At 41.2% G+C, this 25454-nt stretch overlaps 2 protein-coding genes across 2 annotated transcripts; both read right to left on the bottom strand.

The window, feature by feature from the left end:
• Nucleotides 1-4290: 4290 nt before the first annotated feature.
• LOC105917837 (gastrula zinc finger protein XlCGF57.1) lies at nt 4291-9687 on the bottom strand. Its single transcript, XM_021310732.2, has 2 exons — nt 9277-9687; nt 4291-6896 (listed from the first exon to the last, which is right to left on the bottom strand). Exon 2 carries the CDS (start codon nt 6894-6896, stop codon nt 5397-5399), a length of 1500 nt encoding a protein of 499 aa, XP_021166407.2. The 5' UTR covers nt 9277-9687; the 3' UTR covers nt 4291-5396.
• A 1103-nt stretch (nt 9688-10790) lies between these two features.
• On the bottom strand, nt 10791-24082 carry LOC105917836. Its single transcript, XM_012852762.3, has 3 exons — nt 23835-24082; nt 14955-15932; nt 10791-13777 (listed from the first exon to the last, which is right to left on the bottom strand). Exons 2-3 carry the CDS (start codon nt 15310-15312, stop codon nt 11316-11318), a joined length of 2820 nt encoding a protein of 939 aa, XP_012708216.2. The 5' UTR covers nt 15313-15932; nt 23835-24082; the 3' UTR covers nt 10791-11315.
• Between the last annotated feature and the right edge of the window lie 1372 nt (nt 24083-25454).

Raw genomic sequence — 25454 nt, 5'->3', positions numbered from 1 at the left:
TGCATTTAGATATTCAGAGATGATAGTGTGCAGTTGGCAGTATCATTGAATGGGGGTGATTTTAAAGCATTGGACTGCAGCCTCCTATCAGGGGGCGATTGTCCTCAAGCTCTTGGGAAGAAGCCGTTTCTAAGTTGTTTTAGCTTTGAGGCTTCTGAAGTGTTTACCTGATGGCAGAGGGGCAAACAGTGCATTGCCTGGGTGGGTGGGATCAGTGGAGATCCGTCTGGCCCTTTTTTGGACTTGTTCTACATAAATTGAGTCTAGATCTTGCAGACGGCATCCCACAATTCCCTGCACTGTTCTCACCACCCGTGTTAAGTCCTTCCTCTCCTGGACTGAGCAGCTCCCATACCATACAGTTATGCTGATACATAAAACACTCTGTATGGTAGCTCTGTAGAAGTTCTTTAGCAGTTTAGTGGGAAGTTCAGACCTTTTCAGTTTTTCAGTTTCCTGAAGAAGAAGAGCTGTTGTTGGGCCTTCTTCACCAGGTGGGAGGTGGTCATAGGACCTCCAGGAGAGGTCAGAGGAGATGTGAATGCCCAGGAACCTAATACTGTCCACATGCTCCACCACTTTCCCTGTATGTAAAGTGGATCGTGTTCAGTCCTCCTGGACCTCCTGTAATCTATTATTACCTCCTTGGTCTTACTGGTGTTCAGGATCAGGTTGTTCCTGGAGCACCACTGTGTGAGATTGCTGACCTCATCCCTGTAGTGGGACTCATCATTGTTGGTGATGAGACCCACTACAGTGGAGTCATCTGCAAACTTCACCACTGTGTTTGTGGGGTGGACAGCAGAACAGTCCTAGGTGAGATGGGTGAAGATGGCTGGGCTGAGGACACAACCCTGTGGTGTTCCTGTGTTGAGGAGCGGTGGAGCAGATGTTCCCTATCCTCACCACATGGGTTCTGTTGGTGAGGAAGTCACTGATCCAGGAGCAGAGAGATGTGGATAATCCCATGCTGTGGAGCTTCAGAGCCAGCATGTCTGTAAACACGGTGTTGAATGCTGAGCTGAAGTTCATGAATCCTAACATAGGTGTTGGAATGCTGCAGATGAGTCAGAGCAGAGTGTAGAGCTAATGAGACAGCGTCCTCCGTGAAGTGATTCTCTCTGTAGGCAAACTGCAGGCTATCCAGGCCAGTAGGGATCGCATCCTTGGTGTACTTTAGGAGGATCCTCTTGAAGCACGTCATGATGATGAGGGTCAGAGAGTTGGGACAATAGTCATTGAGGCAAGTGATGATTGGTTTTTTGGGGACAGGCACGATAACAGATGATTTCAGACAAGCAGGAACCGTGGAGAGCTGAGAGGTTGAAGATGTCTAGAAAGACCTCTGCTAGCTGGATAACTTGATGGAGCTGCAAGACTAGAGGCTGATGGAGCTCCTCTGACTGGGCAAGATGTCCAGGGTCTCTGCTGATGGAGAGTTGAGGCGTGTGAAGAAGCTGTTTAAGGTGTCAGGGAGAGCCGGGTCATTGCTCAGCCACTGGTCGCTGCCCTTGTAATCCGTGATGTTTCTGATATTTATTTATAAACATTTATTAGAGGATCAGCCCCATGAGATGAAGCATCTCGTTTTCATGGGGGTCCTCAGTAACATATCCAGACAATGTAGAAAGGAAAACAACAAAGTAGATACAATATACAAGATACAAGAAAAAGACCACACCGCACTTGCACGCACACACACACACACACAAGCTCTCACTAACCCCCTCAACACAGAAAGAGTAAAGTAAATCACAGTAATTCCCAAACCGCAGTATTTATACCACTAAACAATAAAACCTTATATAATCTTAGACTCAGCATGATGGTGATCTGAAAGTCAAGCATTTCAGAAATGGTAATAAGTAGGGCATAATACTCCCAAATATAACTGACAGAGTTGACATTACTAGATACGTATATTTCTACAGATAAACACATTCATACAACCATAACTAACATGACACATATTACTGCTAAATCTAGAATACTAAAAACATAGACAAGTGGTCTGAAGATGTGTTAACAAAGCAGTTCGGAACAGAGGAAAAGACGTAAGCGAACGGATCGATGCAGGAAGGCTGTTCCAATCACGAGGGGCTTTAACACAGAAAGCATGTTTCCCAAATTCTCTCTTAACTCTGGGGACAGTAAAGAAGATCTGTTCGTTGTGACGAAGATTATATTGTGAACTGTAAGGCACTAAATATTGGGATAAATAAAATGGATATTGAAAGTAAATGCATTTAAATATAAGTTGGAACCAATGATATTGTCTTCTGGCTGAAGGTGCAAGCCAGGACAGCTGGTCATACATAATACAGTGATGTGTCCTATAGGGGCAGCGAAGGACGAATCGGCACAGGCTGTTATAAACCACATCGAGAGAGTGTAGGTAAGTGGCAGTAGTGTTAGCATATATAATATCTGCATAGTCCAGTATAGGTAACAGTAACTGGGAGACTATTTTTTTCCTAACCTGAAAATTAAAGCAGTCAATCGATTGATATAATGTTTTAAGACGAAAGTTAAGTTTATTGTTAAGTGTGTGTATATGAGCTTTGAATGAAAGATCACTTTCTAGCCAAACACCGAGATATTTATATTTTTCAGTTGATTCTAAAGGAGAAGAATCCAGAAAATGCAGATTAAGATTATTTCTATCTTTCTTCTGGAAAAGCATACAGTAAGATTTTGATTTATTCAAAAGAAGTTTATTATATGACAGCCAGTGCTGTACAGAATCGAAGTCACATTGTAGGGAGTAATTTATGTCAGAAATATTCAATTTGGAGCAATATATGATTGTATCATCTGCATAAAGATGAATGTCACATCCTGAACAGCAGAGTGGCAAGTCATTAATAAAAATGGAAAATAACAAAGGCCCAAGTGAAGAACCCTGTGGAATACCTTTATCTACGCCTATAAAATTCGACTGACTACCCCTAAAGGACACACTCTGGCGGCGGTGATGAAGATATGAATTAAACCACAGAAGAGATGAACGGGAAAAGCCAATAGAGTACAATTTATCCAGGAGTAGATAATGATCAACTAAATCAAATGCTTTAGTAAGATCTAAGAAGATGGCACCAGTACTGATGTTGTTATCAAAACTAGAAAAAATATCGTTCGTAAGTTTCAAAAGAGCAGTAGTAGTTGAGTAGTATTTCCTGAAACCTGACTGGCATTGAGATAGTAAATTATTATCAGAGAGATGATTAGATATTTGATCGAAGATAATTTTCTCAAAAATTTTCACAATACTATTAATTATTGAGATAGGTCTATAATTGTTCATATTTTGGGTGTCCCCTCCTTTATGCAATGGAATGACTTTGGTACACTTCCATGCCAGAGGCACTTCATTGGTTATAAATGACAAATTAAAAAGCTCAGCCAATGGAGAGGAGAGGACATATGAAGAAATTTTAATAAACTTACCCTCAATGCCGTCAGGGCCCGATCCACTGCTAGAGGATAGCTTGCTAATGGCCAACTGGACATCAGCTGAGCTAACCTGTCGAAATGTAAAAGAGCTGTCGTAGGGCTGAGAATTAACATTCGACACTGGGTGAAAGAGTGATGACTGTACCTGAGGTGTTTGAGCAAAATGCAAACTAAACGCATTTGAAATAACAGCTGGATCATTAACAATTTCATTATTGATTATCATGTTACTGCTGGTACTGTTCGAGTTGTCAATTAAGGTATTCATTTTTTTCCAAAATTGTTTAGGATTATTGAAATCATGTGACAAACTATTTCTATAGTAATTGGCTTTAGCATTTCTTGTTTGGGTTGTGCACATGTTTCTTAGCCGTTTGTATTCCTCCCAATCATTAAGAAGCTTTGTTTTTTTATGTTTGTTCCACGCTCTGTCCCTCTGCTTAAACAGACTGATAAGTTCTCCATTTACCCAAGGTAGGTGATAACCTTTAACCTTAATAGTTGTCCATGGGGCATGTTTATCAATAACTTGCACAAATTCTGTATAAAAGAAATTCCAGGCAAAAACATACAAAAAAGCCCAAAGCACCTCAGCTGCTGCAGCTCCCTGCACCGCCAACTTGCTGCAGAGACCCCTACTTTAATACGTGTTCCTTGTGACATCATTTCAACACTTTTCTACTCATACTGACCAGTTTGCGTCCACAGCAGTGAAGACTCGTAGTTGTAGAAATCAGAGTTGCATTCACAAGACTTTGGACCCAAAGCTTTCAGATTCATACTCACATAAAAACAATCCTAATCCACAACATGTTTCACTCACATATGACAACAGAATTTTGTATTTGAACTTTTGTACAATATTTTTATTGACATACAAATATGAATTCTTAAAAGCAAGCACATGTCTTCTTGATAGCTTTCTTACTCCATACTCTAACATTAGTGAGACAATTTAAATTGTGATTTAATTCATAGTGACAATGTTTAAAATAATTAAAACCTCTTACTTGTGCAGCACCCCCAATGGGGTATTTTAAACTAATTTTAAGAAGCGCCATTGCACATTTTTCACACGTTTATGTAGTTGTTGTTTTGCTTCTCCAAAGAAGAAGTTTGCACAGTCCTTGCTCCATCACACCACATACCCAATGCCTCTCAGCTGTTGTTTTGGGTGTTCTGTCTTTGGCATGACAGAACACACTGGTAAATTTTTTCTGAGAGCGGTATCAAGTTTGCAATATACTGGTATGTTGTATTTTGAGAAAATTCTCCTTAGTTTGTCAGAAACTCCTGACACATTTGGAATGAAAATGCTTTTATTTCTGCGTTCTCTCTTGTGTTAGACACTGTTGTTTTTTTTTGCCAGTTTTCTTGGCTGACTTAAACACCCAGTTAGGAAAACCACATGCTTGAAGATTTTTCCTTATGTGCCTGCGTATTTTTGTTTCTCTGTTGTAACAAAGGGAATGTTGTCTGTCCGATAACACAGAGTTCTGATAAACAGTTTGTGTTTGAGTGAGTGATGTGAATAAAAATGTATATACTGATCTGTGTCTGTAGGTTTCGGTAAACCTTATTATTGAGGAAAGCATCTTCATTAATGTGCACAGCCGTCAAGACAGAGCAGCACGTTATTCTTGGAATTCTCACATTTGAGTAAACTCAGTGTTAGCTGGTACAAAATGTTTTCAGAAAAACAGAGCAAAAGTACAGAAACAGAAGGAAAATTACAGCTACTATGGACACCTTTACCACAAGTATGACATGGGAAAGGTTTCGATTTTGTTTTCTAATGTTGTAATTCAAACCACTTTTATCATCTAAACCTTTTCCAGATGTTATACTGGAGAAATACTTTGAATAATCACATGAGAGATCAGACAGCAAACAGCTCTTTTGATTGAAACATTTAATGCAGGTAATACATGAGAACGGTTTCCCTACATATGCATTCTCATGTGGCTAGTCAAATTACTTTTTTCATTGAAACCTTTTCCGCAGGTTATACATGAGAATGGTTTCTCTGCTGTATGAATACTCATGTGCCTTTTCAAACTACTCTTTAAATTGAAACCTTTCCCACAGGTTATACAGGAGAAAGGTTTCTCTGCTGCATGGATTCCCATGTGCCTTTTCAAACTGCTCTTTATATTATAACCTTTTCCACAGGTTATACATAAGAAAGGTTTATCTGCCATGTGAACTCTTATGTGTCGATTCAAATGACTTTTGTGACTGAATTTTTTTCCACAGGTTATACAAGAGAAAGGCTTCTTTCCTGTATGAGTTATTGTGTGGCTCTTTAAATAAGTTTTGTGACGGAAACTTTTTCCACAGGTTATACATGAGAAAGGCTTCTCTCCTGTATGCGTGCTCAGGTGTCTATTCAAATGACTTTTGAGACTGAAATCCTTTCCACAGGTTATACAAGAGAAAGGCTTCTCTCCTGTATGAGTTCTCATGTGGTTATCTAAATAACGCTTGTGACTGAAACCTTTTCCACAGGTTATACATGAGAAATGCTTCACTCCTGTGTGAGTTCCCATGTGCCTTTCCAAATGGGTTTTTTGACTAAAACCCTTCCTACAGGTTCCACATGAGAAAGGCCTCTCACCTGTATGAGTTCTCATGTGAACTGTTAAATTAAAAGCAAATTTAAAACTTTTACTACAGATTTCACAACATTTAGATTTTTCAACTGCGTGAATTTTCTTGTTCTTCTTGTTCTTCATCCCAACATTATTACGTTGACTTCTGATTTTCAGAATTCTCTTCTCTCGCTGTTCATCTCTGCTAGATTCTGAGGCATCCCGAGTTTTTATTTCCTCAGGATGCTCAGCTTTAGAGAAAATCTGAAAGAGGATTTGGTTTCCATTTAGTTTGGGCTTTCGGTTGTCCGTTTCATCATCAGAAGCTTTCAGGATTATTGTATCAGTCTTCTGATTCAGAACATCCTGACTGATACCATCAGCCTCAATCTTCGTCATCGCCTGATGTCCTGATCCATGCCCCTCTTCCTTCACTTGTTTAGGTTCTAGTTCTTTTGGTTCCTCTTTGATTTCAAGAGATCTAGAACCTGTCCCCATTAATGTATCAGTCTCCTGCTTCAGTTCATCCTGGTTTTCATCCTGAATTATGTCTTCAACCTCAATCTTTACCATCCGCTGAGGTTCTGATTTATGATAGTATTCCCTCATTTGGTTAAGCTCTAGTTCTTCTGGTTCTTCTTTGATTTCAAGAGATCCAGAAACTGGTATCATTAAGTTGTCTGTCTCTTGCTTCAGTACTATGTAGTCTTCTTTCTTTACAATCTGCAGAGGCTCTGATCCATACTCCTCTTTAACTCTAGTAGGTTTTGGTTCTTCTGCTGTCACTTTGGTTTTTAGAGATTCTGATTTCCTCTGGTCTAGAACTGATGTTGACATGATGTTGTGGCACATCTGGAAAAAAAAGAATAAAAAGATCAACAAGAATGTGGTTAAAATTCAGCTTCTGTTTGGGTTGTATATATCAAGCCATTCAGTTCTCTCTGTTGCGGGTTTTTTTTTTTACAATTATGTCACAGTATGTGCTGTGGAATTGGTAAACAAGATCATGGACTTCCATCTTACATATTTCACAAATCCATCATTTTTATTTAATGGTCCAAGCTTGGATGCCAAAGTAAGAAGTAGAGAAGTCAAATTTTTGATGGTTCACTTCACTGCCCCCCAGCATACTACAGAAACGACGTGGAGTTGAATGGTACGTAAGCTGGAGAGGAGCAAGGTGTAAAGTGCCTCAGTCAGACTCAAAGTGAAAGCAACATTAAGGCAACTATACATACACAACCTGAAGCAGATGGAACAAGCATAATAACCTGACCATTTACTGTATCAGGATATTTGTGTTTATTTAATTCATAATATTTTTTATTCTGATAGGAAAGTGCATTCAGGCATTTGTACTTTAATTTGTGTGAGCAATTAATATTTTGTTAAAGGGTCATATATGTTAAAATGTGCATCTTGCATAATGTTAATAACTTTTCAGAAATACAGAAAAAAATTACAGTGTAGTGAGGCAGGACACGCACAGTGCAGAGCCACAGAGAACACATGGGGAGCACGAAGCAGTGAGCTGCAATGGCGACGCTCACAGAGAACACGTGCTTATATTAAAACGTATTAGCGCTTAGAGCCACGCCTCAGCTGGCTTGGATAATTCCCCTTCCTCCAGAGGGCCGTGGAGGACTCGGGGATGGCCTAGGACACCCAGATATGGGGGGCCGCTGGAGATCTGCACTGCACTCACCTGCGTTGAGGACAACCCAGGAGAGGATTCATTGTGCCCTTCTCATCTTTGCTCTCTTGACTGATTAAACCAGGGGTGTCAAACAGAACATCACCTGGTTAACTTTCATATTTGCAGCATCAAGTTCTTCCTTCACACTTTTGCCAAAATGGTCCACAGTCCACTTTACAGTTTCAGCTCCCTTCCCTCCATAAACCTCCATAAACTACAACTAGTACAAAGACAGCAGCTTTCATCATTACATCATCTACTTCACACCTGTACATTAACTCCACTGGCTCCCTGTCACATTCAGTATAAATTAATCCTATGAACATAAAAGGCCAACCACAACCTGGACAATGCAGGACACATAAACAACACTATGATGTCATACACTTTAGTTTAACACAGATCGCACATTACAATAATCAGTCTCTGCTTTGCCCGTTATTGCTCAGCAATTAATTATCACAACTCATAAGTTTATAAAAAGGCATTATTTAACTTTTTCAAGTTTAATAAAACTGTTAAATCTCAGCCCAGTGACTGGAGACCTGTCCAAGATGGACGAGCCCCCCCACCCCACCCCACCCCAGGACCCTGTGTGTCGTCGAGCTGCGTTTCCCCATCAGATACGGCTTGACGTCACACCTGTAGGGAAAAGCCGGTATAGAAAATCGATAAAGAATGGGATGTTACATTTTTAAAAAGTTTAATAAAATTGCTCAAGGTTTATCTGAAAAAAAAACAACTTGCTTTTAAATATGAACATTTTTAATTAGCAAAATGTTATTAATGTATTTCGTAAAGTTAAATATTGTTGAAGGTAATCTTGGCTGCAGTACTGTCAGTCTGGCAGGTGTTTTTGGGTCGGTGTAAAATGAGTCCATAGATCCACAGACAGGAGGCTTGTTCAGCGGTTTCTAGTACGACTTGCAGTCGCTTCACATCGCACTCTACTCTGTGTAAAAATAAAAAAATGACTTAATAAAAGCTCTCTGACAAACTGAGAATCACCTCTGGCCTCACCCAGTTAGAACCCGCTCTCCAGTCCATGTTGTAGCTGCAGTTTAATTTTTTGATGTAGTTTCCTTAATAATTAAAATCCCTGTCATTTTATTAACTGATCCAAGCTCAGACTGGTCTCGGCTCGGTTAAAAAATCCTTCACCCATCGTTTTATTCTTCTGGTGTAAAAGGTCAATTGGCATCCCTGATTTCTGCAATGCCTTTGAGAAGTTTATTTATTTGAGCAACTATTTTCCTTTTTAGTGTCATAAGAATCTGACTGCCTTTTGCCTAAAAAAGAAGGCTAAAACTGTTTTCTCATAACGCCAAATGGAAGAAGCCAAAAATGGAGCATTGAGGCACTCTGCATGAGAGGAACTCTTTAATAAACTAGAATTAAAGGAGTTCTCCAGAAGTGCAATAATACCTGAAAATTAACATAATGTCACTGTTAACCTTCCATAAAAGTTGAGAGGTCTGGGTCAGTGTCGCTCCAACTGAGCGCAGTTAGCGGACCTGGTGCAGCAGAGGGACTCACCGAGCAGGATCCTAGTCTCTCTTTTTGTCCTCAGCGGCTCCTGGAAGGTGCTGGTTCGGTCTCTGGGGGGGGGGAAAGGAGCCTCTTTATCTGAAGGAAGCAGCGGCGATCAGCTTCAGCTGCTCGGCTTCATTGATCACACTTTACGGTCCAAGCTCCGGTTCGGTGTTCCACCCGCTCTGCTCGGGTTCTGGATGGGTCCGATCTTATCCCAATGATAAGCACACACCACTCTTCTGTTTCCTGTTATTCTTCTTCGTTTTACAGCAGTTTGCAAAAAGCGAAAAAAAGAAACTAAAGGTGTGCGTTACCGCCACCAGCCGGTGTGGAGTGTGAACTGGAACGAGGCTCAAATAAAATGTCCTATCAAATATTTGCGCAAAATGAACTGTCTATTTTATTTTGGCATGAACTGGTTTGCGACTGGACTGGAATGGCGGCTCAGGTGGAGGACGACGATGATGATGATATGGATTTGAATGATTGGACATTTAGACTCAAGTTGTTAGTGGGCATGGAAGAGGAAGAGTTAGATTCAGACGAGACAATGAAAGTTTGGGTGTGGCGCAGGCACTGATCTCTATTGTACACTGGAGTGCTAATAGCCGCTGTTAGAACGAGTCGCTGTGAAGCCACCAGCCGCCATATTGGTACTCCCTATTTTCCTCCAGTAATTAGGGAATATGTGCGCTGCAGCATCGAATAACGAGGATTTTCTCATGTTCGGGGGGGGTTTAAAACTTTTAAAATGTCAAATGCCGTATACGTTTATGTTATGTTCTAAAACTATGAAGTACTGTACTAATCACCGATAATATATATATATATATATATACATACATATATATATACATATATATATATATATATATATATATATATATATATTATTGGTGATTTACTAATTGCATAATTTCATACAGGTTCACCAGGTTTATCACCCATTAATTGACAAATAGCAAAATCACCCTTACTTCATTGTAATCAATAACGCTCAGAATCTCATCTTTTATATTTCAATCATTAGTAATAATTAGATATGTATAATAAGGTATGTTTCTACTGGCCATTATAATCACTTCAGTCTTAGGGTGTGAATAGTTTGATTATGAATCTGATCATTTTTTGCATGGTGATATGGAAGGATCTCACCTCGTTCTACATACTGCATAGTTCATTTTTTCACCTTTGTGTAAATCTGCATGCTTCAATCTGCCTTACACTTTGCTGCTTGAACACTTGAACTTCCCTCCCAAGAGACAATAAAGGGTATTTTTTTATTCTAATGTAATATTTTACACTGTCTGACTATTTGAGTTTGAGTTCATGGAGACAGAAAATTTAGTTTTCTATTAAAAAATAAATAAAATGCAGCTGTATAATAGTGCATGATGTAATGCTCACTGGTCTGTAGGTTAACAGTGTGGGTACATAACGGACAAACAATAGAAACTTTTACTCTCCGCTCAGCTGTGTGAAACACAAAGCCCAGAATTTAAGAAACAACAGGGCACCATTGAGCAAGAAAACCTTTTACTGGCAGCTTACACTGTGTTTGAATACAAACAATACAGCGTTTCAGCTATGAATATAAAGAAGTTACAACATGAAACCAAAACTTCACTTAGAAGAAGAAAAAAAAAAAACAAAAGTAGGTAAAGTTCCAAGTTTTTGAATAAAAGTGCTCTGTATATAGATGAGGCTGATAATAAAACATATATACAACTCTTATATGGTGATGTGTCTCAAAACTTTATGCTAAATATTTTACATTTTTTTCTCCAATATAATGAGAACACTGGGAGTAACAATGTAGCACAAGAACACGTGGAACATATTTACAAATCAATAACCGGTGTAACCAGAATATATTTCACTGCTAAATGGAATAAAGGACTAAATGCAAGCAGTTGGGATCTAGCTTCCTTCTCAGGATGGCAGAGTAAATGAGGTAACAAGGTGGGGCTCGCTCACTGTCAGCCACGCACCATGTTGGCACACCAGCCGTTACAGACGTCTCTCAGACACCAGCGGACCATCTAGAGAGGACGTCTGAAGCCCCTTTTCCTCTTGTATTTTTTCTCCCTGCGCAGAGGGACGTGCTGTCTTTGCCAGTCAGTGTGCACTTTGGTCCTTGCATGGTGGGTGCCCTGCGTGGGCTGCACAGGAGCTAGGCCTGATGGGAACCTTGCTGGAACGAAGGCATGGTCCGACGGTGCAGGGCTGTCAGAGGAGTGAGACCTCTGATGCTTGGACGCTGCTGCATGCATGACACGTCTGCATGCGTTTCTGTGGGCGTCGTTTGCAGGACTGGGCGGGGAGGCGGGTTTTCTTAAACCGGTATTCATAAGAAAGCGCAGCCTCTCTTTTAGCAGGATACTTGTCGAGGCTGCAGAGGAGGACTTTGCCTGCTTGGGTTCTCTACATTCACCCACGTCTTTAACCAGCTCACCTGATTTGAACTCCCTAACAAGCAAGCGAGGAATTACCGTAGGGCTCACTGTGGAGTCAGCCTCTGCTGAGAGCCTCCCGTCACATGAGGTCATTTTGAGTTTTTTTCTTTTAGGAACAGAATCCTTTCCATCATTTGGGAAATCATCATTGCTCTCCGCTTCTGGTGAGCCAACCTCTCTCTGCTTTGAGAGCTCTTCCATTCTACCTGCAGACTCTTGGGAACTCACTCTTGGCCCGCTGCTCTGATACCCAAGCTCATGTTGGGATCTGTGCCGTTGTTCAGATGAGTCTGCTGAAGCCCGTCTTAGTACAGCGGGCGGTTCTTCAGCAGCCGCTGCGTTCCTTGCTTGTGTAGAAGAAGCTGCTCTGCCACAGTCTTGTGGCTCTGCAGTAAAACTTGTCTTTGCCCAATTGTAGTTTTCTCTGCTTTCATCCTCCGAGTCAGACAAAATAATCACAACACTTTCATCGTTTTGTTTGATTTCATCTTCGACCAGCACACAGTCTTCTGACTCGCTGTCTCTACTTCCTGGAGAACCCATTCGCTGCGTACAGCTAGGGACGCCCCAGTTCTCCCAAGTCTCAGACAACCGTTCCTCCGTTTTCGCTTCAGCTTCCTCGTCAGAATCCAGGAGGTTAATTATGCCATCACCTACTCGGTTTTGAACCATTGTCAGATCACGATGTTTCTGAACATCCTGGTCCGTTTTTGGCACGCAGCGATAAGTCTTTCTTCTGCCAGGTGACGATAGACTCTCAAGCAGCTCTTTAGGGACAGTCATATAGTTGCATTTTGGACCAGATGAGTAAGTAAAGCTGTCATCAGTGTCGCAGCTATCTTCAGGCTCAGAACACAACTCTTTCCTGTCCATTTGCGACTTTTGCTTGGGACTGTAACAGGAAGGCGTGACATAGGACAGCTGTCCAGATCTGCTGGCTTGTTCTTGATCATCAGGCGTGTCAAAAACTGCAATCTTGGCAAATGCAGACGCTGGTAATGGCTTTAGAGCAAATCTTTGTTGTGCACTTAAGCCACGCAGGGGTATTTTGGATCCGTGCTCATCGTCATCTTGCACCGCCTTTCCTGAGGCAGGCTGCTTTTCTAACGGTTCAAATTTAAGGTCTAAAATGCTAACAGGTATCACTTCCCAGTCATCCTCACTGTCCTCCCCCTCATCAGAACCATCATCAGCTTCTTTATTCAAAACAGAGCAGGGACCATATAACAGGTTTGTAGGCCCTCTCTCACTACATCTAAGACACACGTGATGCTCTGAATCAGCTGCAGGCTCAACAGAACATTGACAAGAGTGGATCTCTGGTTCATTAAATGTGTCTGCCTTTGATGAATCGTCCTCTGGATCCTCGTCAAAAACGGTCTCACCTTGCGTGTTTTCTAACGGTTCCCTGCTGGCCTCAGATAATACGGGTAGGATAGATCCAATCAGCCCAGCCCATTTTCCACCAATCACGTTCTCATCTTCATATTGCTCTGACTGTAGCGATGTTTTAGTCAGCCCGGGTGGCTCGTCATCAGAAATATTATCATACAGGGGGTCCATTACAAATGAAACACAGCCTGCTCCACCGGTGTTACTTTGTGTCCACAGTTTTTGTTGTCCACAGTTCTGTTCGACCTCTTTGGTTGGGTTCTGTAGGTGTGAACACGGTGAGCCCGCTTTATCGGTTTTATCAACCGATGATGCTGACATGGAATGTACAAGCTGCTGATTGAAAGTGAGGAGTGGATTTTGCTGAACCTTGCGGGGGTCATCTTTGGCTGTGTTGGACGTTGATGTGACTGCCACTCCGACCACTCTCCCCTCCTCCTCAACTGCGTCACCTTTCTTCTGCTGGAAGCATTCCAGCCCAGAACCAACCTGACTCCCTCCATTTTTATCGTCTAAAGTCTTGTCTTTTTGTAAAGAACCAGCACTGAGAGTGAGACAGGACTTCATCAGTTTCTCACAACTGCTAGTCAGAACCACAGGGCTCTGTTCATCCTTCTCACAGGTGGCAGCGACTTCTGACAGGATTCCAGAAACATCTGTAATTGAAAGAAAAAGAACGTTACCTAAACTTATCAAACTTAAATAGACAACATTTTCTCAGAAGAAAGAACAAACAATGTAACAGTTAAGTCATTCTATATGACATAAGCAGGGATGCAGACATATCAATCCTCCTGATGCACCTCCAGCCAACGACCCACGGCAGGCAGCTTCTATGTGGATCAGTCGTATGCCATGAAACTAGAACATCCTTTGATTTAACTGACATTTGTTTGCTGGCAATTTAACCTGTAAACAGCAATCAGTCTACCAATAGCTCTATATTTACACTACCTTTGTAAAAAGACAACAGAAAAAAAAAACAACTACTCATAAGCTTCTACTTAAGGCTGGGCGATATGGACTAAAAATATCTTGATATTAAGTCGAATCCTCATATATAATGTCATATATTTATATCGATATGTTTTTCTTTTCGTAAGGTAATTATAAAAAGGCACCTCTTATCCATTAATTACGTTTATAATGTTTTTACGCCCCGATTTTTAATCTAGTGAAGGCTTTGCTCATGCGCGACTCATTTTCAGTGGGAAACAGACGAGATATCATCTCTGACTTCAGCCAGGGTTTGCTGCAGCAGAAAGCTAAACTGACTGACTGCAGTTGTAGCTGGAGGAGCTCACAGCTGCATTCGCTGTTTTCTGAAGAGACTGTAAACTCAGAGTGATTGGTGCCTTTACTTGTTGCCAATGTCGCAAACAACACAGAAAAAAAAACTTTGGTAAATTTGTTGCGTGCAGCTTTTGAATAACAAATTAGCTAGCGGGGTCTGAAAATCTGCTGTTGATGAAAGTAAGCGAGGCGAACATGTGAGAGCAGAACGTTAGCCTATCCTGCCCGTTCCACCAGTCCCCTCTGCAGTTGAATACGGCCTTAGAAATACTGAAATACAGTTAAGAGGACCGATAGCTTGTCGGTCAGCGAGGACCATCCAACGTCACCCACCATTTTGATACCTACTAGATATATTCTCTCTCTTTTTTTTAATACATCTATAGCCCTACTTCAACTTATGGCCTATAAGCTTCCGCCCTTCCCGTAGAGCAGCATGTGTCAGCCGTAAAGTACTGGAGAATTCATTCGGACACGCTTCTGAATAGATTTTGTTTTAGCATGTTGTGACTTAGATGTATAGTAATGCATCCTGCTCACCTTTCTTATTAGGTTTCAGAGTCACCTCAGGCATCAAACTCTCCTTATCAGGGGATCGTCCATCTGTGACATCGCACCGATGAGAAGTCAGGTTACAACTGTGGCTGTGCTCATCGTCTTTGTCGGGGGTCTGAGGGACCCTGACAAGAGCTGACGGTGATGTACTGGGTCCAGGTTGGAGCAGAGGGTTTGTTTGAGCCGAGGGTCTGTTGTTGAACAGAGCATATTCTCTTGATAACCTAAATTCTGCAATCTTGGCAGCGATCAAGTCACATATTTGGTCATTTGTAAGCGGCTTGGCTCCTCTGTCTGCTAAGACAGGAGATGGTTGACAACTAAGAGAGGAAGGCAAGAACATCTTCTGAGGAAACTACTGAGAAACAGAACTTTTCTTTGCAGATGGTTTGAGGGTATTTCATCTGTGAAAAATAGGAAAAGATATGCAAGACTTTTGGGATCAGAACTCTTCAATATGTTCCTGAGTTGCTTTTCAACTCAGTAGGTTTCTAGATTGGTAAAGGAATCCGTTGTTGAGCATCCAACCAGATCCTCCTGGGGTGCTGCAAAACACACTGAGGACTTAAAACTTAGTTTGTCCCTTCTTGTCCACCATACATCTAGAGACGTTTTCCTCAGGGAGACATTTTAAGATAACTGCCAAGTTGAAACTGAAGTTATTTCAATTCTGGCTCTGATCCTTGTTGTAAGCCAACCGCTCTGTAGTGTATCGGTTCTCAAAGATTTGGGCCGAAGAAAACACTGATAGTCTTTTGTGAACCGGTAAGTCTGTTATTGCTGGGATTTTCTGTTGTGATTGTACAGAAACCAGCAGATCCCAAGTGGAATGAAGGCCAACTGTGATCTTCAATAATAGCTGATGGGCTCCAGTGTTGGTTCTTGGCTACAGGTGTAAACAGTTGCACCAAGGATCATGTAATGGCTGATGGAACACTCAAATCACTTCATTTAGGCAGTTGTCTGTGGAAATAAAAGGAGACAACTAGTTAAAATGATATAAAACAAAAAAACAACACAGATTTATGCATTCTTGGTGTCGTGTCTTAGTTTTGCACAGAATTCTGCTCTAGCAGTGCGCTATTGAAGCTAAATTGGGCCACTGGTGTGAAAGAGGTCCCCGGAACCTCCAACCAGAAGAGGCGCTTGCTTGCGCCATGTTTTCCCGCGCGGGACTAGTTCGAAATTTTCCCTTGTGCGCGGAGCGGAAACCTTCGGCCATGCAGAGGGGAGTGGAAGCCGGAATGACATCATTTGGCTGCATGTAGCTCACGGATGCATCAAGCAAGCATCATCCCCAAATTCCATATCTTCCGTGACCTCTCCTTTCCGTTCACATACGCGCACGGCCGTCCAACAGAGCAACTACATTGTCATTTTAATTAACGAGAACCATTCCACATTCTCCGTGACTTCTCTGAACATCACTGTCAGTGGGCAAGCTCCCAGTCGTTCACCGTCAAACTACGGAACAAGTCTATTTTCTGCTCTGTTCCGGTCAGTCGGACACCAGCTAGAGAGAAATAGCCCACTACTTTCTACTGAAATTCCTATAAAAAGAAGGTGAAATGTGGGTTGAAATGTCTATTAACACTAGCTAAAACACAAATGAATTATTTAAAATACAAAATCATATACGGTTTTGGTGGCCACGTACTCATCCATACTTTATGGAAGTAAAAATATACTGAGTAAATGTATAATCAGCAACGGAGAAGTTTTCGGATGCTGGATTAATGCAAAGTTTGTTTTGTTTCCAGCTCGTTTATATCCCTTTTTATGCCTCTTGCGCATGCTCTCCTTGAGCTACAAGGAACTCGGAGCGGAGCAAGACTGAGTAACTGCGGATTTCGTAGATGTTGCTTTTCACGGACTCACGGAACGGACAAGTACAGGAGCGGAGGATGTAGAATCTGGGGGTAACTCAGCCTTAACGAGGCTCCAGTCCATCTGTGGCCATAACCTAGAATGGGTCATGTGACCTAGAGCGGTGTTACACCGCATTCTGTGACCACCGTATTTTCTGACTCTGGGAGGTGCTGTTGTGTTTTAATAGGGTGACTTGACTTAAAGTATAATATCTTACAGCAAAAGTTACGCCAGCAGTATTTTGCATCGAGCAATGAGTGAAGTAAATGAAAGGACATGTCTTTGTTTAGGTGACAGTTTCATGGCAAGTTTGGGTAGACCAAATATAGCAATAAGAGGACACGGCTCAATTTGATCTCCCAATATTTCTGAAACAGTTTTAAAGTAGGACTTCTAAAAAGCATCCAGCCTTTGACACATCTAGATCATATGTGAGAGATCACAGGGGGTCTGTGAACATCTATCACACAAATCCCAGGCATTTGGATATATCCTTGTCAGCTTAGCTTTACAACAGTGTGCTCTGTGAACCACTTTGAATTGCATCAGCTGAAATTTTGCACTGGATGACCAGAACTTTATCCCTCCCAGTGCAGCACACCACCGGTTCCAATAACCTACATAAAAATTAAATGTGATGTTTAGACTTTTTCGCAAGTGGGCGAAGAAGATCAATGCCATAGGGGAGTGGAGAGGAAGGGAATGTGGAGATGTTTGATTTTTACAAAATGTCGAATTTAAAAATTTATAGATGGGGTCAGAAAGTTGAATGTTAAATTTGGGGCAAATCTCTTTGAGACTGAGAAAAATCCCATCAGTATAGAAGTCCCCAAGTGTTCCCAAGCCCCGTCGATTCCAGACAATAAACCTACCATCTGTCTGGCATGGGGTCCGTTCGTCAACAATCAAATCCAGTTAGCTGGATTTGATTGTTGACGCTTTGACAATGTCTTGGATCGTTTGGTTCTTTGAAACTCATCCTGGACTTGCTGTCATAGCAACATGTCTGCTTGTGAGCAGGCTTATTTGATGTAAACAGGATTAGATCGCAGCTTTATAAGTGGAGGAGATAGGGAAGTCTGTCCAGCCAGTGCACTGGGACCACCTAGTGGCAGAGGATGGGACAGAATTGTGGAACACCATTTTTTAATGTTTATTAAAAGACGAAACTGGTGTTTTATTTAAACAATTCTTTATAAAAGAAAAGACAGCAATTCATCTTTTGTCTGCAATAAGAGATAAGTTAGTTAGCCTTTTTCTCAGTGGCTGTTATTAACAAACATCACTTAACAGTGGCTTTTAAAAAAAAAAAAAAAAAAAAAAAAAAAAAAAAAAGAGGAAGAAGTTGCTTTTTAAAATACAGTATAATAATTAAAGGCTACCATTTTGTAGAATATTCTTATACTTCAATTTTACTTGTCCCCATGTTCTAGTGGGTCCCGTGGAGGCTCTGACATAAAAGTAAATGTGAAATTATTAAAAAGCAGAAATACATACTGTAGAATGTGATAGAAACATTTAACATGGACAGTATTAACGCATTAATTTGTCTGCTGCTTTTTACCAGCTCTCTCTCCTGGCTTTAGCAGACTTTAAGGCTTTCCCTGTTTTAATTAATGACTCAAATTCTGCATAACCTTCCATTAAAAGCTCTTGTTCTGCTTGGGAGAAAAACTGTGGGCGTTCTTTGGCCATGCTGAACAGCCAATAGCAGCGTTGCTGATCAATGTTTCTACTATCGATACCTTTCCCCTTTTAAACAAACGCATGAACGTGCAGTTATCTCAGATAACTCAATCCAGCCATACATAAACAACAGGTGTGTTTGAAGAACCCAATTAGCCGGATCATGATTAGCCAGATGAAATCATCTTGGATGTGTCATTTACATACGAAGAACGGACCCCTTGTTTGAACAACATGTTACATATAGGAGTACTCAATTGAAGCGTTTTCCAGTTAAGGTGGTGTGTGATCTGTTGCCATTTTTTAAAGTGTCTATGACAACTGGATTGTCTGTAAATTTTTTGGTTTCAACATCCCGGGACACCAAAATCAGACCTCTTAGCGGGGAATGGCAGGAATTTGATTCCAGGTGACACCATTGGGGTCTGGGGTAAAAAGCCCAGTAAAAGATTTTGTGTATAACACATGCCCAGTAATAGTGTTGTAAATCAGGTAATCCCAACCCCCCATCCACTCTTGAACTCTGCAGAAAGGATCTTTGTAGTCTAGGAGGCTTGTTGCCCCAAATGAACGATGAGTATACCGTTAACATTAACAAAAAAAGGATTTAGGTAAAAATAGTGCAAGACACAGAAACAAATACAAAAATAAAAAAAGTTTAACTATGTATATCTTCATAATTTGCATTCTCCTAGCAAACACAATATGTTGTTTATCCCACTTTTGCAAGTCTTCCTTAACCTTAGCTACAAGTATGGCAAAATTATTATCAAAAAGCGAGGTAGTAGTCCGCGAGGTGTTAATGTCCAAATATTTAAATTTGTCAGGAGAAAACGTAAACGGTAGGTCGGAGGGAGGAATTGCTTTTACCATTACATTGATAGGAAAGAAATCACTTTTTGCAATATTTAGTTTATACCGAGAAAAACTTCAGAATCTCTTAAGCGTATCTAAAACATAAGCAATAGTCTTGACTGGGTCTGATAAATAAAGCAGGAGATCATCCGCTTATAAAGAGAACTTATGTTCGACCCTGCTCCTTTTTATCCCTGGAATAAGACGATCAGCCCTCAACGCAACTGAAAGTGGTTCAATTGCCAGGGCAAAGAGGAGAGGGGACAATGAATATCCTTGACAGATACTGCATGTAAGAGAAAAAAAACAAGATCTGATAGAGTTAGTAGAAACGCACGCTTGTGGAGATGTGTAAAGCAGCCGAAACCAGGAGACGAAATGATCACCAAAGCCAAATTTGATAAGAGTAAAAAATAAATAAGGCCACTCCACACAGTCAAAGGCCTTTTGGGCATCTAAAGACAACAGCTTCTGGGGTGGGCAATGTACCGGGAGAGAGGGGGTAAATCACTGTTTGCTCAGTTGAACTTCTGACCTGGTTAATCATCTGCTCAGCTCTTCTGCCCTTTATCTAATTGGCTAGCAGCCATCTGCTTTCTCACCATGTTCGTATAGGGTACCCCTAGCTTTGTGTAACATTCTCTCAGCTTCAGTGGTTGAGATCAGGTCAAATTTCGTCTTTGCCTCAATTTTCTGTTCGTAAAAGTTAATCAATGGGGGACACCGTATATTGACTATCCAAGTCAGAAATTAACTGTATTAGCCGTTTGCACGTGCCAGTTGATCGCATCAAATACACAGAATATGAGATTATCTCATCTCTGAGGACCACTTTTGGAGTTTCCCAGAGCAAGCTAGGATTTGTATCCCCTGTCTGATTAGCCTCTAGATAGCAGTCTATAGATGGTTACTGCGTGTTATAAAGTTGTCCGATAAGAGTACAGGGTCAAGCCTCCAGTAATGAAAGTCTCTCGGTTGAGCGACAAATAGATCAAGCATCTGTACCATCTGGCTGTACCAGCCAGATGGTACAGCCAGATGCCTGGCCTTCCTGCCTTCCTGCCCCCCTGGTAAACCAATAATACGCAGATTATTTCTACGGGATCTGTTTTTGAAGTCTTCGGTTTTAGCCAGCAACTTCTTTTTTTCCTTTTTCCAAGTCGCCCACCTGTTTCATGAGACGTTCGAGCCTGTCGCTGTGGTCAGATAGGCATCCGTCTATTTCGGTAATACGAGGCTGATATGCATCAAGCTTTGTACGGACCTCCTCCAGCGACGAGTTGATAGGGCAAGTAAAAAATTAATTTCAACCAGAACGGTCCCTTGGTTCTTCTCCAATTCGGCTCTCAGCATGGATATTGGCACTAGCAGGTCTTCCTCGGATGCTACATCATGAGCATGGGTTAGCTTACTTGAGTCCTGGGGAACTTTTTGGTACGACCTTTTCTGCTTCCTGGACATAATTCATGTCTTCCTTCTTTCAGTGCTTCTTGCGGCTGATATGGTGGTTAAGTCCGTACCGGGAGTCAACCATCCAGATTCTAACTCCAGCGAGGCTCTCTAGGTGCACCTTAACCCCTCTGGCGGGGGCGGATTTACCATTAGGCAAAACTAAGCAGTTGATTTTGGCCAAAGAAACTCCTCTTACATGTAGGGTTAATACAGTTATTACTTATCTGTGCACATTAATCAATGTTTTTGATAAAAAATCCTTTCGCTAAAATCAGAATGTTTACTATATTAAGTGTGTCTCGGGGGGGATCCAATGTAGTGGATCCAATGCAGTCTCCACTACATTGGATCAGTCCATTTGCTGCGCATGTGCAGAAAGAAGAACAAACGGCGCAAAGAGGTGACGAGAACAGAAGATGAACAGAAGCTACCCTAGCGGTGCTGAAAAGAGGAGAAAGAAGGGGGAAAGTAGAAAGCTGCTCTCAAAGTTACAAAAAGTGACTCTTCGGTTCCTTCACTACAGCAGCAGCAGAAACCCACAATCGGCAGCAAACTCAGCGGCAGTGTTCCCTCTGAGCTGCGCGCGTGCGCAATCACGCATCGGCTCTGGATTCAGCGCGCACAGCAGATCTGTTATGCAAAGTAAATAAAATCGAGCTGAACTTCAAACAAAATAATGTTATTTTGTACCATTTTTCAACTCTGGTGAGGCCCCGCTGTGTGTGAGTGCCAGGTGCTGATAGGAGCGCACCGCTGATTGGTGGGTGGGGCAGACACCTTTATACTTGGGCAGGTTGCGGTGTGCGTCTTTGTTCTGAGCTCCGTTTGAGAAAAAAATGCCCATTCCACCCCGAGTAGAAAGCTGCTGCTCTAAGTAGTTCTACCGCACTCTGTCATACTCTGCGTTTTTGGCTTCAGAACAGGTGACATCAGTCAGAATTAGAAATAAATAATGAAGGCATGTGGGGAATATGAAACCGTAAGAAACAATGCTGGTTGGTGGCAGAGAATAGTGGACAGGTCTTTCCATCCAAACGGTAAGCGGCGCAGCTTCTGGACATTTTCCCCTGGTTTGATCCCCATTAATATATCCCCCTTTCTTCCTGCAGTGGTTTCGGCTCCGACGTTCCGACCTTGCCTGTTGCACACAGTGTGTGCTTATCCTATGTTAAGCCTAAAATAAACATCTTCCATCTGTGTCTGCATGTGGACCAAGCACCTAAAAACCATGACTGTCTTAACCTTTTTTTTTTTTTTTTTTTACAAACTCATGCTTGGACTTTTCTTCAGCTCTTTTTGGAGTTTATTCCAAACCTTCACACAACTGACTGAAATGCACAGTCTCTTCATGGTGGTCCGAACTCTCAAGATTCTGAAGTTGAGGTTTTCCCTGCAATCATAGCCCCCCATTCTATCTGAACAGTTTTTGAATATTATCTGGTTGTTTGTGTCGGGCTGTATATACGAACAAAGCTTTTTGAACCTCTACTAGATCTTGCCGTTTGAGGAGGTGTAACTAAATAATAAATTGTTATGGTCATGGAATTTCGCCTTATGAACCATTCTGATGGCTCTTTTTGTAATAAAATAAATAACAACCAGAACAACAAACTTGTATAGTGCTTTCCAAAAAAATAATAATAATAATTGTAATGTGCATAATGGTCCCAGCAAGGTTTTGTAGGCATTCCCCCACACTTCCACACAGTAATTTAAATAATACATAAGTGAGCAATACAAAATATAAAGAGCAGTGTAATTTAGGAAATGTCTAGCTTTACTAAGCACAGCAATACTTCTGGATCTTTTAGATTGAATACATTTTATGTGACGTTTCCAACAAATCTTGTGATCCATCATCACTCCCAAAGACTTACTTTTAGAGGTCGACCAATGTATTGGCAGATATTTGCGTTTTATTTGTCTTGATTTGGTATCAGCCAATACGTGCATGCTGAACCATTAGCCGCCATGCTTTGACATCACATGACGCTCACAAGTTTCCGCCGACTCCAGGGGGTGGCCATGCCCCTACCTTGTTTTAGCAGCTCTAATGTGTTTTTTCAGTTCATAAATCGCAAAATAACGGCAGGTTTGTCATCGCTACCCCTTCTCGGGAGCTGATGGCAGGCTTCCACAGTTTCACAGTCCAGTCTTATCCCCTTGGTCTAGAATCTAGACTCTAGAGGAACGAGGCCCCCCTTTTTCTCCGTGGAGTCAGTCACGACAGAGGATGGCTCACCAGCAGCACCGGGCCTACGAGTATGCCTTTATTTACATTTTTGTGTATAAAAATATTACATTTAGCTTTGATAAAATGGTGTTTCTAGTGTGTTGGTTTGGTCTATGCCAATTTACCCGTTTAATTTAAATTTGATCAAAGTCAGGTTATAGCATCACAAAAGCTAAAGAAACAAATAGTTGCTGCAAATAGGTGTTGAGTTTTTGTGCCCCACTTTATCACGCCAGAGACTTGGCTGGTAATTTAGGAGGACAGGGAAGTTTTTGACCAAAAAAAAAAAAAAAAAAAAAAAATATTCCTGGCACTGGATATGAGTTAACATTTTTATGTTCGCATTGCTGGTGTAACTTTTGGCACAACCTCTGAGTAAAGCTACGAAAAAGCAACAGCGTCCCACAGTCACAGGATATGGCCCAACATCGGCGCTCTGGGTCACATGACCCATTCAACAGCGGATCCGACCCTTTCAACTTGCATCCAGACGAGTTTTCCATACGCACAAAGTGCTGTATGTTGACCTAAAAAAACATGCAATACATCCCAAATAAAGATAATACTTGGACAAAAACTCGTTGCTTTAAGAAAAGCTGATCGTGTTTTCGTAAAGCAAAAACACTTCATTAAAACCAAGACTAGTTATTTAAGGAAGCGTTTTTTCCTTAGTTTTCCTGTTCGTACGGCAGTCTTTCCTAATTCGGAGTGATTAACTTGTGTCGCGTGCCTCCTTTGTCCAACGTGATGTGAAAAACAGAAGCACTTACTGGGTCAGCTGTTTGCATTTCAAACGCTCCGAACTTGAAAGTTACTCCTCGGTTCTTTTCCGCCGATGAACTCGGAGCAACGTTTTTGCAAAGTCCTCGCCGCCAGTCAATATGGTGGTAAATCCAGTCGTGCGTTGGACTGAAGTCATGCTACTTAAACGGCCCATCACCTAAACCCGCATGTTTCCGTTTGGCGTTCCTCAAATCGGCATATATCATCTGAAAACATGGCGGGCAGCGCGAGTAGGCGGAGCTAGCGGCTGACTGACGCGTTTATATAACCCTGACGTCCGCTCTGATTGGCGGGATTAATTGAAGGCCTGACTATCGTACGGTTATGGAGACGCGAACGCGTCAGAGCGTCCGCCATGTTGAATGTGGCAAATCTGCAGTTAGTCTGAGTCACTTAAACAGTATCAGAGGGAGTTTAATCTCAGAACATACTTTAAATTCGTAATATTCTTATTTTTGTAATATTACGAGTTCATTTTCGTATCACTTTGGCTTCATTCCCCTAACTTTATACTGGTAAAGAATAAAAACAATTAAAAAAATCTAACCTGGGCCTATCACTTCAGGACTGAAATAGTGCAAACTGTGACTATTCTAGAAATGCCCCCCCCCCCACCCCCCTTAATTCTCATGATATGACGTTTTTCTCATAATATTACCACTTTTGTCTTTTTTTTTTTACTTTATTGTCCTAGGACTTTTTTTTCTCATATTAGTAACTTTCTCTTTAATACTCCCCCAAAACGTCTGTTCCTAATCTGTGACTATACCAGAATTTAAAAGATTCATGTGACACGGTTTTATGAAATAATGAAGACCACAATGTTTAGATTTAACCAATAGACTTTTATATTCATAATGCACACACACACAGAAATGTACCAACCTTTATATCTATATCTATCTATCTATCTATCTATCTATATCTATATATATCTATATATATCTATATCTATATCTATATATATATATATATATATATATATATATATATATATATATATATATAAATTAAAAAACAGTTGGTACATTTTTAAGCAGCACAGGAATGAGGCATCTTCTCTGATCGACGTACACTACAACAGAACTTAACTTCTTTCTGCCACATACAATATGGCAGTGACGTTGACGTACGAACCCGCGCCCAACGAGGCGTCTACTATATAATGTCTATGGTCTCAACCATGCCTGCTCAAAATCCCTCCGGAAGGAAGCTTGGATAAACCAACTAAACATGCAGGAGGCCCAAAATGAATTAATACTTTCTCCAAAGCATCAGGATTAACCTTAAACCTGCAGAAGTGTGAACTAATGGCGATTCATGACTCTGATCTGACGGAAGCTTATAGTATTCCCAATAAATCCTCAGTTAAATATTTTTGGAATTTTAATAACCAAAGATGCTAAACTCAGTGAAACTGTTAACACAGAGAATAAAATACAGAATTGCAAATCTCAGTTAAGATGGCTCCAAAGAGATCTGACACTGTTTGGGAGTACCTATTTAACAAAAATGGAGCCGCCGTCCCAGTGCATATACCCAGCTTATTCTATGGTCATACCTAACAAATACATTAAAGCTATAAATCAGTTGAACTTTAATTTTAT

This window comes from Fundulus heteroclitus, unplaced genomic scaffold (assembly GCF_011125445.2).
Source record: "Fundulus heteroclitus isolate FHET01 unplaced genomic scaffold, MU-UCD_Fhet_4.1 scaffold_66, whole genome shotgun sequence".
Taxonomy (NCBI): Eukaryota; Metazoa; Chordata; class Actinopteri; order Cyprinodontiformes; family Fundulidae; genus Fundulus; species Fundulus heteroclitus.
The sequence above is the reverse complement of the archived record's forward strand: the minus strand, read 5'-3'. Positions and strand labels throughout refer to the sequence as shown.

Bases quoted from the DNA above. Each gene is read 5' to 3' on its own strand.
- LOC105917837 (XM_021310732.2), bottom strand. From the start codon at position 6,896: ATGTGCCACAACATCATGTCAACATCAGTTCTAGACCAGAGGAAATCA.
- LOC105917836 (XM_012852762.3), bottom strand. From the start codon at position 15,312: ATGTTCTTGCCTTCCTCTCTTAGTTGTCAACCATCTCCTGTCTTAGCA. The intron at 13,778-14,954 runs GTGAGCAGGATG...TTTCAATTACAG, and splicing joins TCTGAAACCTAATAAGAAAG to ATGTTTCTGGAATCCTGTCA.